This window comes from Indicator indicator, chromosome 11 (genome assembly GCF_027791375.1).
Source record: "Indicator indicator isolate 239-I01 chromosome 11, UM_Iind_1.1, whole genome shotgun sequence".
Taxonomy (NCBI): Eukaryota; Metazoa; Chordata; class Aves; order Piciformes; family Indicatoridae; genus Indicator; species Indicator indicator.
Window position 1 is genome coordinate 5,356,109 of NC_072020.1, and position 17,166 is coordinate 5,373,274.

General features: G+C 43.7%; 1 protein-coding gene across 2 annotated transcripts; it reads right to left on the reverse strand.

Moving 5' to 3' along the window:
- Positions 1-5,225: 5,225 nt before the first annotated feature.
- Positions 5,226-14,093, reverse strand: LZTFL1 (leucine zipper transcription factor like 1). 2 transcript variants are annotated; one of them, XM_054384884.1, is made up of 10 exons: positions 14,002-14,093; positions 12,881-13,075; positions 12,313-12,373; positions 11,474-11,542; positions 10,100-10,165; positions 9,901-9,978; positions 8,204-8,224; positions 6,988-7,161; positions 5,800-5,903; positions 5,226-5,244 (listed from the first exon to the last, which is right to left on the reverse strand). In XM_054384884.1, the coding sequence occupies exons 1-10, from the start codon at positions 14,076-14,078 to the stop codon at positions 5,226-5,228; spliced, it is 864 nt and encodes a 287-aa protein (XP_054240859.1). In that variant the 5' UTR covers positions 14,079-14,093. The 2 variants fall into 2 exon arrangements, with proteins under 2 accessions (XP_054240859.1, XP_054240860.1); XM_054384885.1 differs by lacking the exon at positions 10,100-10,165.
- Between the last annotated feature and the right edge of the window lie 3,073 nt (positions 14,094-17,166).

Genomic DNA, 17,166 nt, shown 5'->3' on the forward strand with positions numbered 1-17,166 from the left:
AATCCCTTCAGGCAGGTCTCACACTGAAGGAGGCTGCCAGCAGTATCTCCAGCAGTGAAAAGGGTCTGAACAAGTCCAGGACTCAGCTTCCCTCCCCTCTCTGTAATTTTTTTTCAGGCCAGGACTGTGCACCTTTCAGGTCCATTTTACAAATAAAGCTCGCTCAGCTGCTGTCACTCCTCCAGCACCAGAACTCGTGGAACGCACACCAGGGCTGTGTGTGCTGCTCCAGCTTCCCACCAGGCACTGGCAGAGCTGAAGTTCCAGCTGTGGGTACAGGTAAGAATCCCTAACATGGAGCTTTGGACACAAGCCCAAGCTGCAGTGTATGGCATGCAGCATTGAGACCAGTAGAATCACATAGGGGACTTGCTGGCCAACAGGATGAAACTTCTGCATGCTAGAAAAGGGGACTGCAGGAGGTTTGCGCATCTCCCATAAGGGAATGCGCTCTTCATGCTATGTTTGAGCAGTGCTGGAAATGGAGGCTGTATTTGGAAAACAGCAGGGTTTGCTTCACCTTTCCAGAGTTCAGCTCTGAGGGAACTTGTGGCTGCTCTGCAGCATCCTTGCAGTTCTTGTCTTGCCCACATAACTGCAACATGCCAGCCAGCCCTGCAAACATCTCCTGGGTAACCCTCATTCTGCTGGGAGGGACAGTTCCTGGTGATTTTAGGTCTGTAACTTACTAAACCCAAGGACACACACCAAGATGTGTTAGCTGTCCCACACCATGACAGCTCTTAGAGATTGTTAGAAATGAAGCATCTGCCCAGTTATTACAAGTTCTGCACTGAACAACTCACAGGTCTTGCACAACAGCTCATCAGCAGCACTTGGGATGCAGCCGCAGGAACAGACGACTGCTGCTGCTGAGCATCATCAAGTTAAACATTCCCTGGCTTCTGCACCTCCCTCCCATTACATTTCAAACTGGTGTACTGATGGCCTGGGGAGGCTGTGCAGGCAGAGGGGTGTGGTGTCCTCAGCCCAGGTTGGGCCAGATCAGGAAGTCCATGTGCAATGAAATGAATCCTTGTCTCTCTTAAACCTCAGCCTCACGAGCAGCTGGGATCACAAACTGCTGGAGGTTTTTTTTAGAGGCAGTCATGCACATAAGCACCCAGCAAAAAAAACATCACCCAGTGGCTCCCTCAGAGACAGGCTGTAGATATCTTTAAAGGTAGATAAACAGCTAACATGCAGGAGTTCTTGCTGTGAGTCTAACCATACACACATCAGATAAAATTATCTCCTTTGAACTTCATTTTGGTTGGGGAAGGGCTTGGCCTTTATCTTCAGGGACAAGGATAAGCCTCCAACAAACACAAGCAGGAACTTTTGATCATTTCACTGCTCATGTTAAAGGACAATCAGAAAGAGTTTTTTCACCAAGTACCTGACAAAATTTGAGAGTGTGGAGTTTGGGGGAGCAGGTGAGAATAGTGAGGGGTCATCCCCATAGCATGCCAGAGCCTGATGGGGCAGTATGAGAATTGCCCTAGGTAAACCTAACCAGAAGCAGAGAATCTCACTTAAGTGAAACTGGAAATGCTTAGGTGAAGGTTCCAACTGAAAATCCTGGGTCTGTATCTCTTGAAGAAGCCAAGCACCTTTCCCAGCTACTTCAAATGCAGACAAAACCAGCATCTGTGGTCCCATCAACAAGTTGGGGACCATGAATCAAGGGTGTGACAGAAACTTAACAATTCTATTGGTGAAATAGGTAGAAACAAGAGAGGAAGGAATAACAAGCAGCAGTGGAAAAGGTCTGCTACAGACTAGAGAATTGCACCAGACAGCCTAGACTTTAACAATGCTACACCAAACATGTAGCACTATAACTCCTCAATTTAAAGATGAGCCCTCTGGGCTTCCCTTGGTGAGCCAAACCTGTGGGAGGGGGACAAAGTGTCAGCAGGGCCTACTAGCTCCAGTGCTTAGATCCTGCATTCCTAGAGGCACTCACTTCCATATGGAAATGCTGGCTGTTAGCAGAGGAGACAATTAAAAGGGAAGCAACAAAAGGGCCTCTACAGCCTCTGCAAAGATTCAGTGATGCTGAAGTGAAAGAGATGCACAGCCAAGAAAGCAGCAGCTTTCTGTTTGCAGTCACAGTCATTACTCTGAGCTCCACTTTCCCTTTAGGAAGAAAGAATCCAGCCAGCTTTCCAGACCTTTGACAACTCACAGGCCATGGCAGCTGTTGGGTGACCATTGTATGTGTAACTGGAGATGATAGTTACTTCTCCAAGTAGTCATTGGGATTGCAATTACTCCTTCCAACTCACCACTACTACTTAGTTTCAAACTCTAGCTGATGCCCTTAACCTGTATCCCAGAGTTATATCCACAGCCCTTTAACCACTCTTAAAACTGTTTTGCATTACCTCAGCCAACAAAAGCATGCCTGAGCAGAGTCCCCCTTTTTATTTTCCTTGCTTTTCTTTAGCATCAGCTTTATCCATCTCCTGACTGGGTGAGTTTTCAGGGTGTGCCCTCCAGGAAGGAGCACTCAACAGTTCTGATTCACAGAACTGCACCCAGCTCACCCAGACCTCAGAACTGGCCTGCATAAAACAAAAGCCAAAAACTGGCACCTCAGTGAAATCAAACAAGTTACCTGGCCTATTCCATCAGTCCTTCTGCTTGTCTCCTGACAGTTCATGCTTCCTCTGTCAAAGCTTGTCTGCAGCTTGGGGAGGTCTCTTGGTAGCCTTCCTGTCCACCACCAGCTGTCAGTCGTGAGCTGTTCTGGCAGGGTTGTGCACCAGTCACCCAGCACCACCATCACTTACACTGCACATTCCAGTAACAGCTTCCTACAAATAATCATTACAAAATCATTTTCAGAAGTCTGCTGAAACAGAATGCCAAGTATCTACTCACCTTTATTTAGAGAAGAGCTGACCCCAAACAGGCTGCTGAATATGTCCAGGAGGAGTCTCTGATAAGGAAGGCAGATGTTGGTGCATTCAGGGAATGTGCAGGAAGCCAGGGCAAGAATCCTGAACCAATGCTTTCAATGGGACAGTGTCAGAATTAAGGGCCACAGGCTAACTCCATGGCACGTTCTCTGCTCAAAGCCAGTTAGAAATACTGACCACAACAGTAACAGTTCTTAGTTTCTCACACACAAACTTACCTTAAAGTCACATTCAAAACCAATTTAATGTGTTTTAAAAGGCACATCCTCCTAGAACAGGATCAAACTGCTGAAGCTCAATCTATTCAGCCACTTGACACCTCAAGACAATTCATCTTTGTTTCTTGAGTAAGAATCATTTCACAGCAGTCTGACATCAGCTGGTACCACACAGAAGCCAAGAGCCATCCTGACAATGTCAAAAGAGGGGGAATCAAACTAAAGAACCTTCAGAACTGGAATTTAATGCATGGCAGGTAACTGTGGGTATATGAGGAGTGTCCCAACTGAGCTGTCCTTGCAGCAGTTTAGCAAACACAGAGGAGACAGTTAATGTGTACTAGCATTTATCTTAGGACATTTAAAAAGGGCTATTAAGCAAAAGGCAGACTGAGGAGTACTTTATATGCAGTTAAAGCACAGAGGGTAATCCCCTGCCTCATTAGGGTGGTAGCATGCAGCCCTCCTCTGTTAATCACCAACTGCTGAACTCAAGCCGTGTTTAGGGCAGAGGGCTTTTGTTGGCTTAACAAGTCAACACTTAAAGAAGCTGAGGTGCCCAGATTTCATTTCATTTCTTCAGTCTGCAAGCTCAAACAACCCCACCCAACTTGAAAGAGATTGATTCCCCAGATCACTCAGTCAGAGACATTTCCTTCAGGCATAACTAGGGAATTAACAGCTGGAGTGGAAGGAACAGATGATGTCTATCTCAGCAGTGTAATGAACTCCTGAGGAGCAAAGGTTAGAATTTATACTTCAGGGACAGAAGTGAAGTTTTAGAAACATCAGACACCATTAGGAGTGGTTCAGATGTGATCTCCATCTTTACAATGCTGTACCTATCTCAGCAGAAAGAGCTGCTACTGTATAATGCTCCACGGCTTCTTTGCCAGGTACATCATCTCTGACAGGTGATGCACTTTTCAGCAAGAGCTCCACACACAACCTTTAGTTGTGTAACACAAACCAGTGAAGGCAGCACACTGCTCTTATTCACTGAATCAGAGATCTGCAAGACAGTTCAGAATCAGCTCTCCCATTTCACACTGCACAGTTCTCAAGATCTGCCTTACTTGTTTGAGGGGACAGACAGGTCCTGTAAAATTCCTTCCTGATCAGCCACTCTTCCACAGACACCAAAAAATTAGTTCTACAAAACATTCCTAAAAAAAACCCAGTTCCTTAGGAATTAAATGTTTGAAAACATATCAGCTTTATTTGGAGTAAAATACCACATACACATGAACAGAGACAGACCAACAAGTGGGATGCACTGCTAGAGGCTGCCAGAGAAGTGCACAGCAGAAGATTACAAGAGACTGGAGAGAAGTAAACTGTTTTCTACTAAGGTTACATGAAGAAAGTAGATGAACACGTAAAATAACTTATTGCCCAGGAAAGTTGCTCCAGCAGCAACCTTTCCAATGAGCACTGAGGAACACTGCCAAAATCCAAATCCATCTTCTGATGTTCAGATTTGTTTCAAATTTGTTTCACTGAGGAAGCAGAGCTTTAAGGAATGTCTCTCTCTGACAGGGCCCAGCACTGCTGCTGGAGCACACTTACCTTGATGGCTAATGAACACTCTCTAGCAAAACCTCCTGACTACCTGTCACACATGTGCAATGAGAAACAACATTGAGGGTTTTTTGCTTTGTCCTTTTACTTCCACTGAGGGAATTTTCACTGCATGGCTACATTAACAAAAGTAACAACTCAAGTTTCCACCTCAGAGGTATCAAAAAACCCCTAATGCTGCCTTTTTTTTTTTTTTTTAATAAAAATCCCCCTTGCTTTGTAGAGAATGATCTCAGTTCCTCAGTGAGCTTCTCTGCGATTTCTCAAGGAATGTTGATGGTTAAGAATTAAAAACAACTACAGAAACTAATCCCCATAAAATGCAGGTTTACAAGGAGATAAGGTGGGAGTTTCAGTGTGTTATTAGCATTAATAAAAAGTAATTCTAAGTACTAGAAGCAAAAAGCTATACCATTCAAACCAAAAGTTAATTAAAAATAATACCAGTTTACATTTTCTTTCTATGGCAGCTTCCAACAAATCAGCTGGTTTTGGTATTTTAGTCCTCTGGCTCATATCTGAGGATTATAAATAAATAAATACATCAATCAATCAATCAGTACAACAGAGTAGAAAATACTCAAGACATTTTGTATCTAAAGAAATTCTGAACTTCCAGCACTAAATTACTTCCACTAGAGACATACTCCTGTGTGGCTCAGGACACAGACCAGTGTATCTATGCATCAGTCTACTGGCTTCTTTTAAGACTGGCCAGCTCACCAAATAGCAAAAAGAGAATGGCCAGAAACCTACCTACAGTTCCAAAATACAGAGAGAAAATTCAACTGGAGTTTTAAGTTCCACTTCTGTCCTCCTACAACATAGGTCTAAGGCATCCACGTTGCCAAGTGCATGACTATTTTGTGCTCTCTCCATGCTATGTTCCCTTGCTATGTGGTGGCTCCTGCTGCACACACCAACTTAGGCCTGGCTTGTCAAACATCAGGGCACAGCCCGCTAGAAATCCTCTTAAAGGAATAATTTCTAGACTGGTTTAGAGACAATGTCATGGAGCAGGACACAGACCAGAGGAAGGATCATGTTTGGGCAGACAGAAGAGCAGCACTTACTTGGCCAGCTTCTTACGCAGATCCTTTATCTGCTCATTCTTCTTGCTGAGGATCTCTTTCATGTTGCGGTAGGCAGCTGTTTGCTGAAATTTCTTCTCCAGCTCCTACATAATATTACCAATACATTATTTCTATATTCTGAAAACCAGATGAATATGATTTCTCAAAAAAAAAAAAAATATTACTTCTTTTCCCCTCAAGTTCCAGAACAGTCTTTTCTCTTACTTATTCTGATTTAGATGCAATCAGCGACTAGATTCATAGAAGACTATGGGGAGAGACAAACATTACCTAATGAAGTCGTGCTACAAGTCTTCTGAAGACTTGCCCTCTACTGCTTCCTGAAAGGAGGTTGTAGTGAGGCTGGTGTTGGTCTCTTCTGCCTAGTAACCAGTCATAGCACAAGAGGAAATAGGCTTAAGTTGTGCCAGGGAAGGTTTAAATTGGACATTACAAAAAGCTTCTTTACTTAAGAGTGGTCAGGCATTGGAACAGGCTTGTCCAGGGAGGCAATGGAGTCACCATTCCTGGAGGTGTTCAAGAAGCTGTAAATGTGGTGCTTCAGGATATAGTTTAGTGGTCATGGTAGTTGGGTTATGGTTGGACTCAATGATCTTAAAGGTCTTTTCCAGCCTTATGATTCCATGATTCAAAGACTGGAAATAAATTTTTCATTCTAAAGTTTCTATGCAGACAAATGGGCAATTTTTAGGTATTCACACAGTTAAAACCACACAGTTACTTCTGAGTTTGCTCTTTTATAAACAATGTGCTTTTCCCCTGGAAAAAAAGAAATAAAAATACACAGACACAAGTGTGGCCCAGTAAGCTCTGCAGCCTGCAGTGTATGCTTGTTAAATTTGTGATCAGTTAAAATGAGAGTCCCTCACTGTTCCATCAGTGGTCAGTTAAAACCCAAAGGCTCTCACTGTTCCATCAGTGGTCAGTTAAAACCCAAAGGCTCTCACTGTTCCATCAGTGGTCAGTTAAAACCCAAAGGCTCTCACTGTTCCATCAGTGGTCAGTTAAAACCCAAAGGCTCTCACTGTTCCATCAGTGGTCAGTTAAAACCCAAAGGCTCTCACTGTTCCATCAGTGGTCAGTTAAAACCCAAAGGCTCTCACTGTTCCATCAGTGGTCAGTTAAAACCCAAAGGCTCTCACTGTTCCATTACAAGGAGATGCTAACCTTCTGAGCTGTGGATAGCTGATCCTGAACCTTAAGCAGGTCATGTTTTGTTGTCACTAAGTTGTCTTCCAAGAATTTTTGGTTTTCAGTAGCATCATTCAAAGTCTTCTCAAACTGGCACTTCAAAGTTGCCACTTTATTTTCCAGTTCAGTAATATCCTGGTTTGCATCAGTCTTCAACAGAAGAAATATTTAAAATATGTCAAATGCAAGAGAAGAAAATGTTTCAAATGTTAAATGCAAAATTCCACCAAGTGGGTACATCTGAAATGTTTAATAATTATGTCTACATTATTCCTGTAAAGCCTAAATTAGAAGTGGTTTAACCAAAAAAACCAAACCAAACCAAAACCAAAAACCCCAAGAAAACTAAAGCACTAATTTACAACCCTAAAAATGTTTTAATAATGCATTTTGGAGATGCATGGATTTCCATTTTTAAACCCCACTATCTCCAGTTTAGCTCAAATTCTCCAAAGTATAATGATTCATGATAAGGCTGAAACAGCAGCACCTTAAAAAGAACAAAAATCTAAAACTAAGGAAGCTCTGCTCCTTTTACTGTCTGGAAGGTAAGACTCAGGCAGAGGAAATGTTGAGCCTGAGTGGCAGGGTGCAGTGCTGCAGAGCTCTGCATTGTGTATCATATTTCACATCAGAACAGACCATTCCTCTGACCTGTGGCTTAAGTGAGTTATGTAAAAATTCAATATCCTCAAGCTGAACCGACCCAACAGAACAGTTCCTCCCAAACCACGCTCTGCATTCGGGGTTAGGAACCATATTAGACAGCAAAAAAGAAACAGAAATCAGCAGAACTAGGAGGTGGTCCTTCAGAACTACTATGGTTTGGCAGTCATTTGTCTGTCCAGAGAATTTGTACACTGTTACTCTGACAAGCAGCTGGGTTCCTAAGATTTTACTGACATTCAACCTATCAAAATATGGAGGGAAGCTAGAGGAAATTCAGCATCTTCTCCACACAAATAATACTTTGCCTAAAGTTGTGCATTTCAGCACTGATTCTTGCACAAAAGATCTGTCTGCCTGTAAATAGAAAATGTCACGGCTGGAGAAGAAAGGGACAGACTAGAGAGAGCAAATCAAGACATGAAAGCTGAAGATAACCAGCTGCCCTGACACTGGGGCCAATTCCTGTTTAACCAGAAAAGCAGGATGAGATTTGATTCCAATCTTTTATAACTACAAACTTTACTATACAGGATTTAATAAACCCCTTTAATATTTTAAACCTTTAATAATTCAAGGCTTAACACAACAGATAAAGAAAATATTTGCCAGGACTGATAAACAAACAAACAAATAAATAAATGCTATAAGTTACTAAATAAAATGGTAACATATTAAGAAAGCCAAGTACATACCATAAACCAGATAGAAAGCAAAATAAAAAGAAATGGGGATTAAAATATGAAGTAAGGTGGAAAACATATTGAACTTCACTTCCAAATCTGTAAATACTGCAGGAATTTCATAATTCCAGCTTCTCAAAATAATGGGATTGAAGTGTTCTAATTTTGCTACACATGTGAACTGAAACGCTTTCAATTTGAGAAACAATCACAAATGAACAACCTTTAGAAAATTATAACTGGTGACAAAATACAGGTACAGACTTTCAAAAATACAAAGAGATGTATTTATCCATCTCAACCTGCATAACTTCTAGCTTCTTATGTTCGGGGTTTTTGCCTGCAGCAGCAACTCAGCACTTTTGAATCTTCATTTACAAAAAAGATAAAGAATCTCAAGCAGTAAAAATAAACAGCGAACCATTTTGGACAGTATCCTGATTTGGGCAAAACTACATAAAATAAAACATTTACCATCTGGCCCATGATCATTGACATTTCTTGCAAACCACCAAGGCAGAAGTGCAAAGCAGCAAGTCTGTCTTGTTCTGTCACTATCAAGTGTGATAAATGCTTGAAAGAATTAAGTGTTCTATTGGTGTGTGCCAGGTCACACTCAGCCCAGGAGGGGGTGGGCTGAAAAGAACCTAGCCCCAGGTGGACAAATAAACCTGACCCAGCTGGACAGAGAAACTTGGTTCTCCCTCCCAGGGAGAGGGGTCCCCAGGTCAAAGTCTGTTCTACTCCCACTTCCAGTCCCTAAGCCTCGCTTGCCTGATTGACCTCTTGCTGCTCCTGCAACCATGTGGTGGGGCCTGTTCTATGCTGCTCCAGACTCACAAGGACTGCATCTAAAGAAAATCCACACTGCACCCAGAGAATCCTATATCAGCTGGGCCTGGTTTTGTATATATTTTTATTTATGCCTTTTCCATATACCTGTGTAACTTCCCTTTTACTCAAATGCCTTTTATATTTTGCTAAGCTTCCCTTTTTACTTCCAAATCAATTCAAGACTGTTTCTTTTGTGATTTTACTTCTCTTTTTTCCTGCCTGATTTGCTTTCCCCTACCAGAAAAAAGGAAGAGGGGAGGCAATTTAAATCTGTTCCATTTGGGCTTTTGGACTCTGGGAAAGCTTAAACCACAACACGGTGTTATAAAGCTCAGATTAGATATCAGTCTTTCATTAGCAAACAGGAAGAAACAAACTAATTTGTACCTGCTTGCATGGACATGACCCCTGAGAAGACAAACCCTGGAACACTACTCCCTGAAAGCACCTAAGATACTCCTTTCTGATCATGGTTTCTCATGGTGTCTGTGACATGAAATAAATGTCATATCAACTAACATTCTGGATGATCTGCTGACAGACAGACCAGCAACAGCAGACCATGTCTGCAGGAACAAGAGAACACCACCTTGAACTTCTGTATGTGCCAGCAAAGAAACATACCTCAGGCACCAACCTTTTAGATGTACAGGCAACTGCTGTGTAAAATGGAGGTGGTGGTGGTGGTGGAAATCTTAATATTTACCTTTTGATCTCCTTGGATCACCTGTAACTCCTTCAGTGACTTCTCTAGCTTGACCTTCTCATCTAGCGCAGCTGTAGCCTGTAATACATTGACAATATAAAACCTCAGAAGCATTTCAACCAAAACCAAAATAATAGTAACCATGGAATTCTTACAACATGCAACCACCATTAAGCATCCAAGTCTAGAGGGAATTTACCTGTGTTTCTATGGTCCTGAGCCTGGCCTTCAATTTCTCATTTTCTTCTTGGAGACAAGCAACTGTCTGAGTTAAGCAAGAAAAGTCTGTGAACACTCTTATGCTATTTTCAATTTCCCAACTATTTCAGGTAAGAAAATACACTCCATAGGTTAGGAAAGCAAATAAACTTCTAAAGGTTTACAAAGAACAAGAAATGAGCAGGCCATTTATTTATTGTTCTCTGCCTTAAAAAGAAATCAAAGTCTCCAATTCTGCTGTAACATATAGGACTGGTGACTTAAATCTGGCACGTGCTTTACTGAATTGGCAATAGTGAGCTCAGCATTTTGTTACTATCAAGATTCAGGACAGAGAGAACTGCAAATCTCTTGTATTTTCAATCAACAGCCAAGTGAGAATTTATTCATAGCTCCTGTTTAAAGAGACAAATGCCAGGTTACTCTGCATCATCTTCTGTGTCACAGGACGTAGCCATGTTTCAGTGGGCAGAGTAAATTCACCACATAAATGATGAATTTTTTTTGAGAGAAAAAAAGTCTGCATCATATGTAGATACTCAATCCAAACTGTTCTGGTCAACCCAAACTGCTATGAAACAGACTTTGAAATTACTGTTGGAAGAGAGCCACTTTGACCTGTAAGAAAATACAAGCCTGAATTCTGGAATGCTTTGAATCAGACACTGTACTTGACAGATCACTGTGGAAATGCAGGCCAGACAAAAGAAAAATGCAACTCCTTGCTAAATATCTCCACACCCTTAATTTAGAAGTGTATTGGAAGAAGTGTGGCATTTTAAAAAAATTCAATGTAAACAAGTGCAATAAAAACTATTGACAATGTTCAGCACTAGAAGGTGTTTTGTGATTCTGAAAATCTTTAGCAAATGGAAAATGAAATGTTCTCAAAACTAGTAAATTCCCAATTCTTTAAGCACCTGTTTCTTTAGGAGGAATTTAACCAACCAGCAAACGAAAACAGCCTAAATGTAGTAAGACTGACTTCAAGTGAGACTGAAAATGTTCTGTAACCTAAGCACCTCAGCCAGCTAATATTTTAATTTCTTTTCTTTTTGGAAAGCCAGCTGCATGGAACAAACTATATACTGGTTTCTATTAATTTACCTCATTAAATTGAAAGAGAAATATTTACAAAGGCCGAAGTGCTTTTGCAAAAGGAAGGTCAATAATTAAATAGATATTGGAGGCCATAACCACACAAGAAATATATTGATTTCTTTGCATTATTTTACATTCTGGAGGATGTTACCTTGATGCCTATACAGACACAGGCACACTATAGAAACAGTAGAGTTACTCAGCTAAGTAAGCAGCACAGTCACTGACCACAACTAAACAAACAAGTTCTTACCTTGTTTAGCAGCTCTGACCCACCTTCATTTAATGGAGCCAGTTTGGGCTTAATGAGATCCGCACTGGGCTAAAGAAATAAAGGTTAAAAAAATGAATTCTACAGATTTCTAGAAAGAAGAGTATACATTGAGTCTGTAAAATAACTATTGGCAGCCAATTCAGCTTTCTTTTGTAAAGCAAATGAATGATCTTTCTCAAGTTCATTTCTAACAAGTACATGGGCCTCTAAGTTACATACTTCACTTTCAGCTAAGGTTGAATAACAATACTGCATAAAGGCATATAAAGGATTGCTAACATGAATTTACAAACTACTACTAATGCTGCAGCCAAGAGACAAAGCAGCAAGAAAAAAAATATTTCAGTGATTGTAAAAAACATTAACATGGCTTCAAATACATATAAATGCTTAAGCAAACTATGAACTAAGTATACCTTTATGCTACAAACCATAATCATACAAGACAAACTAGAGTCATATCAGCATTGTGGAATCTTCCAGCTCTTGACTCCATGCTGCAATGTTCCAGTCTACTCCAGTTTCCAGGGGGAAGGGAACCCAGGAGCAGATACTCCAGCACACTCCTGGTCTGGCTGACTCTGGGATGAGGATTATGAGGCAGAAGCTGCCGTATGGAAACAGCTGAGGCAGTTCAGTGTAAGCCTGGTGCTGGACTGCAAAATGCTGCTTTCTGGAGTGTTTCAAAGATTGCCTTGAAAAACGGTGGGGGGCTTTCTGATTTTTCTCTCTTAAGCATAAAGAGCACTAAGTATTTTAAACATCTCTCTCAACTCCACATGACACTTGACTATGATTTGATTAAAATAAAACTCTACCTTCTTGTTCGAAGACGTAAATTCTGACTTTTCAAATTCAGCAACCTGTTCCAACAGTTCTCTTGAAAAGAAAAAGAAAAGGAGGTATTCATTTACCCAAAAAGCTAACCTAAGAAACACATCTTACCAGGCTTTATGTACCCAAAAGGCTAACCTAGGAAACACATTTTACCAGGCTGATGCTATGCTCTTTATTGCATGTAAGATTCTCAGTAGAAGCCCTACACAAACACAGTAAATGCAGCAAGTCATGCCACCACAAGTATGGCATATGCATTAGAACTGTAAGAGGTAGCATCACTGATTAAAATACCTAACTGGACAAGGGCTTTTTAAGCAAATCCTACTGCCTGCTCTTAACTGATTCAAGTAATGATACTGCAATTAACTTCTGACAAATCTGAAATTGTGTATCTTGGTACTTTATAGATGGAAGCCTTGAAACAAACCTATCATTGACATAAAGCAAAAGAGGAGGATTCTATGGTTACAAAACCAGAATGCAAACAGTCACTAGTTGGAAGGTTTCTCATTGCTGCAGGGCACTCTGTGCAGCCCCGGGTGTTACCGGTTCTCCAAGTCCGAGACATCTGTCTGCAGCCTGAGGTACCACTTCTCAGCCTGCGAGAAGAGCTGCCGCAGAAGCAGCACGTTGGTATAGGTTGTGTTTATGAGCTCTGACTCCACTTCACTGTGCACAACAGTCTGCAGTCCATCCAGCATGTCTGTCACCTCATCAACTGTGAAGGTCTCCTCAACCAGTCTAAAAAGAGCATTCAAGATGAGTCAGGTGTGATAACAACAATCACAGAATGGCTTAGGTTGGAAAGAACCTCAGAGCTCACCTCCAACCTCCCCACCATGGGCAGGGACACCTCTAAACTAGACTCAGCTGCTCAAGGCCTCACCCAACCTGGCCTTTAACACCCTCAGGAAGGAGGCATCCACAGCCTCCCTGGGCAGCCTATTCCAGAGCCTCACCACCTTCATACTGAAAAACATCTTCCTAAGCTCCAGTCTAACCCTGCTCTCCCTCAGCTTCAAATCATTCCCCCTTGTCCTGTCTCTAGACACTCTGATGAGAAGTTCCTCTGCAGCCTTCCTGTAGGATCCCTTCAACTACTGGAAGGCAGCTAAGTATCCCTAGAGTCTTCTCTTCTCCAGGCTGAAGACCCCCAGCTCCCTCAGCCTATCCTTACAGCAGAGGTGGTCCAGCCCTTGGATCATCTTTGTGGCCTCCTCTGGACTCATTCCAACAGGCCTGAGTCCTTCTTATGATGACAATTTTGCATTTTTGTGAGACCTCACCACAGATATCATTCTTCTGTAATGCAACATCCCTCTGAAAACATCCACTGCCAGTAGTTACTAGAGGACTGTGGCACTACTAATTGCTCACTGTATTCCAACTCTCTCTTGGAAACATTACATTTACAAATATTACTCAGTCTTGCACCAGATTTAGACCTCAGAAGCAATATAGAAAGCAAAGTCATGCTGTTGACACCTATGTGTTAATTCAGCAACATGAAAGAGACTCTTAACATGTCAGAACTGGTGGCTCTTTCTTCCTTGCTAAGCACATACGAACGTCAATGGAAAAAAGCTGCCCCACACAGCATCTAAGCCTGCAATTGTTGCTAGAATATTTTGCTTTATTCTTGCTCAGAACCAACCCCCTCACAGTACCTGCTGTCCTTAAGGTCCTGGAAACAAGAATCCACTGTTTTGAGGCACCGGCCACGCTTGAAACGAGCAAAACGCATGTAGCTGATCACTTCATTCTGGTGGTGCTCATTAAGGCCCAGCTCTGCCTGCAGACAGGGGCACAAACACAAAGATGCCCTGGAACAAGCCAAAAGGGAGCACAACCACTGTGCAGACTTGCCTTGTTACTCCTTTCTGTGCTTGCTTTCATAGGCTTAGCACATTAACTAGTTATGTTAAAAAACAGCCATGTTTTCACATACCTCACAGAAATGTTCTTCCTTTAACAGGAAGGAAAGCAAGTCCTTTTCTTGTAAACGTGACTTACTTTTACAAGAAAAGAGACAAAATTGGAGCCAGAGGATTAGAACCAGAAAGCCTGCAGGAGAAATGAAGCTCATAGAATCATAGAATGTTCCAGGCCAGAAGGGACCTCCAAAGGTCATCCAGCCCGACCTCCCTGCAGTCAGGAGGGACATCCCCTACTAGACCAGGCTGCCCAGGGCCTAGTCAAGCTTCACCTTGAGTATCTCCAGGGATGAGGCCTCAACCACCTCCCTGGGCAACCTGTTCCAGTGTTCTTCCACTCCCATAGTGAAGAACTTCCTGATATCCAACCTAAATCTGCCCTTCTCTAGTTTGAAGCCATTGCCCCTGGTCCTGTCACTGCAGGCCCTTGTAAACAGTCTCTCCCCATCCTTCCTGTAGGCCCCCCTCAGGTACTGTCAGGCTGCTATTAGGTCTCCCCAGAGCTGCCTCCTCTCCAGGCTGAACAACTCCAGCTCCCTCAGCTTGTCCTCGTAGCAGAGGTGTTCCAACCCCCTGATCATTTTCTTGGATAAATCTGCCTCTGTATCATCTGCACATGTGTATAAGTTAGCCGAATGAGGCATCTGTTACAGATGTACTAACAGAAAAGTACACAGGAAAGCATGTTATGTTTCTGTGCTGCTTTGCAAAAACCTGAGAAACAAATTCAGGTTATCACTGAAGATCATGCAAGAACTCTCAACAGCCTGCAGTCCAGAAACAAGTATTCCAAGGCAAATTAAGAAGAAAGTGCTTTTAGATCTGGCTAGTTAGCCCTTCCACACATGCCTCTATTTCAGGAGAGGGAATCCTGGCACAGCCAATTACACCAGAATAAATCCTGCTTGCACAGCAGAACAACTCATAAGGAGGCACAACAAGGCACAAATGGGAGTTTAGCAGCACCACCCTAGAGAGCTGATGAGCCACAGGTGAAATCAGGTTTCATTTACTCCCCTGCAGTGAGTTAGTATTGCTGGTATTGGAGGCAGCTGTGCAACTACTCAGACAAAACAGTGGAATTGATCACCTTATCCTTATTAACCCAAATGCAAAGGGTAGCTCCAGTGAAAAGTTAACACCTGGATGAACAACAGTGAAACCCTGAGCACAGATCTCGGCTGCTTGGAAATTAAAGGCAGAAAAGGAAAACAGCAACAGCAGTAAATAAAACAAGCTCTCACAACGTGGTTGCAAGCACAATGCTTCCCACGAAGTCCCACATCTTGCAAATGAGAAAACACATGAAAAGCTCAACTGATGCTATCTTTGCAAGGTCTTTTTTTAGGTGAAAAGTTTCTGTTCGTTACAGACAGAAAAGGAGACATGCCAGCACCTGAGCTGAAACCTCACAACCTAGAGAGCAGCCTCAAAAGGGCATTAAGTTAACACATGAAGACACAAACGCAGGTTAAAGCCGCTGAGCTGCAAACGCAGTTAGGCAGTCCGGGCACTGGAGCCTGCAGGAATCCAGGCCCCACCAGTCTCCGCAGGGTCCCACGGGGTGACGCGGGCGCCCAGACGGCGGGCAGCGGCAGCAGCCCCCTCTGCCCAGCGAGCCTTGACCCAGCCGCCTCCCTGCCCCTCCTCAGAGCCGGCCGACCCGCCCGCTTCCGTCGCTGCTGCGCCGGGCGGTGAGAGCGAGGCCCCACTACTCACCATGGCGGCCGCGGCGCCCGGCGGCTGACGGCAGGCTCGGCGTTGCCATGGAGAACACAGCCTCGCGAGCGCCCTCGCCGAGCTCCTATTGGCCACGACTCGCTTACGTACTTCGCCCCGCCCGGCCAGCCCGGGAGCAGCCTACCGCCGGCAAGGAGCAGGCAAGGCGAAGAGCATCCAGGCCAGCTGTCTGACCACCTCGGCGCTGACCGGTTAAGGGCATTGTCCATATGCCTCTTAAACACTGACACGGGCTAGAGGCATCAATCACCCTTCCCGAAAGCCTATTCTAGGGCCTGACCACCCTCTCGGTGAAGAGATGTTCCGTCTGACCCGCCTCTGGTGCGGCTTTGAACCGTTCACACACGTCCTGGCACTGGGCACCAGAGCGAAGTGATCGGCGTGTCCTCCTCATCCCCTCCCTCCTCGGAGAGCTGTAGAGAGCAATGAGGTTGATCCTCAGCCTTCTTCTCTCCAAACCAGACAAACCCGAAGTCCACCACTGGGCTGGACATTCCTCCCAGTCCTGTCACCAGCTTTGTATCCTCTGGGTGTGTTCAAGCGACTTCATCCTTCTTCAGTTGTGGGGAACTGCACACAGGACTTGTGATGAGGCCACACAAACACTTAACAGGACAGTCCCGTCTCCTGCCCAGCTGGTGATGCTGGGTTTTGATGGACCCCAAGATGCAGGGCAGTAGCATGCCCTGGCAGCCTTGCAAACTTACATAGGCCTGCTGTCCACCAGCACAACTAGATCCCTTTCTGCAGGGCTGCTCTCCATCCACTTCTGTTTCATAGAGCACAATCACAAAATCACAAGCTGGTTTGGGTTGGAAGGGACATTTGAAGATCATCTTGTCCACTCTGCAGTGAGCAGGGACATCTTGGACTAGATCAGAGCCCATCTAACCTGACCTGAATGTTTCCAGGGATGGGGCATCTATCACCTCTCTGGGCAACCTGGGCCAGTGTTTCACCACCCCCAGGGTAAAATATTAGGACCCTTGCCCCTAACATCAAGGACAGGAGGAGGTATTGTTCAGTATGGCTAAAAATGGAGCACTGGAAGTGCAGGAAAAGGCTTCCAACAGCTGCAGCCTCCCCTGCAGCCATTCACAGCCAGGTATGGTCACTCACAGCACACTGCAGGTCTCTTCCACTGTGGGTGAGGCTTTG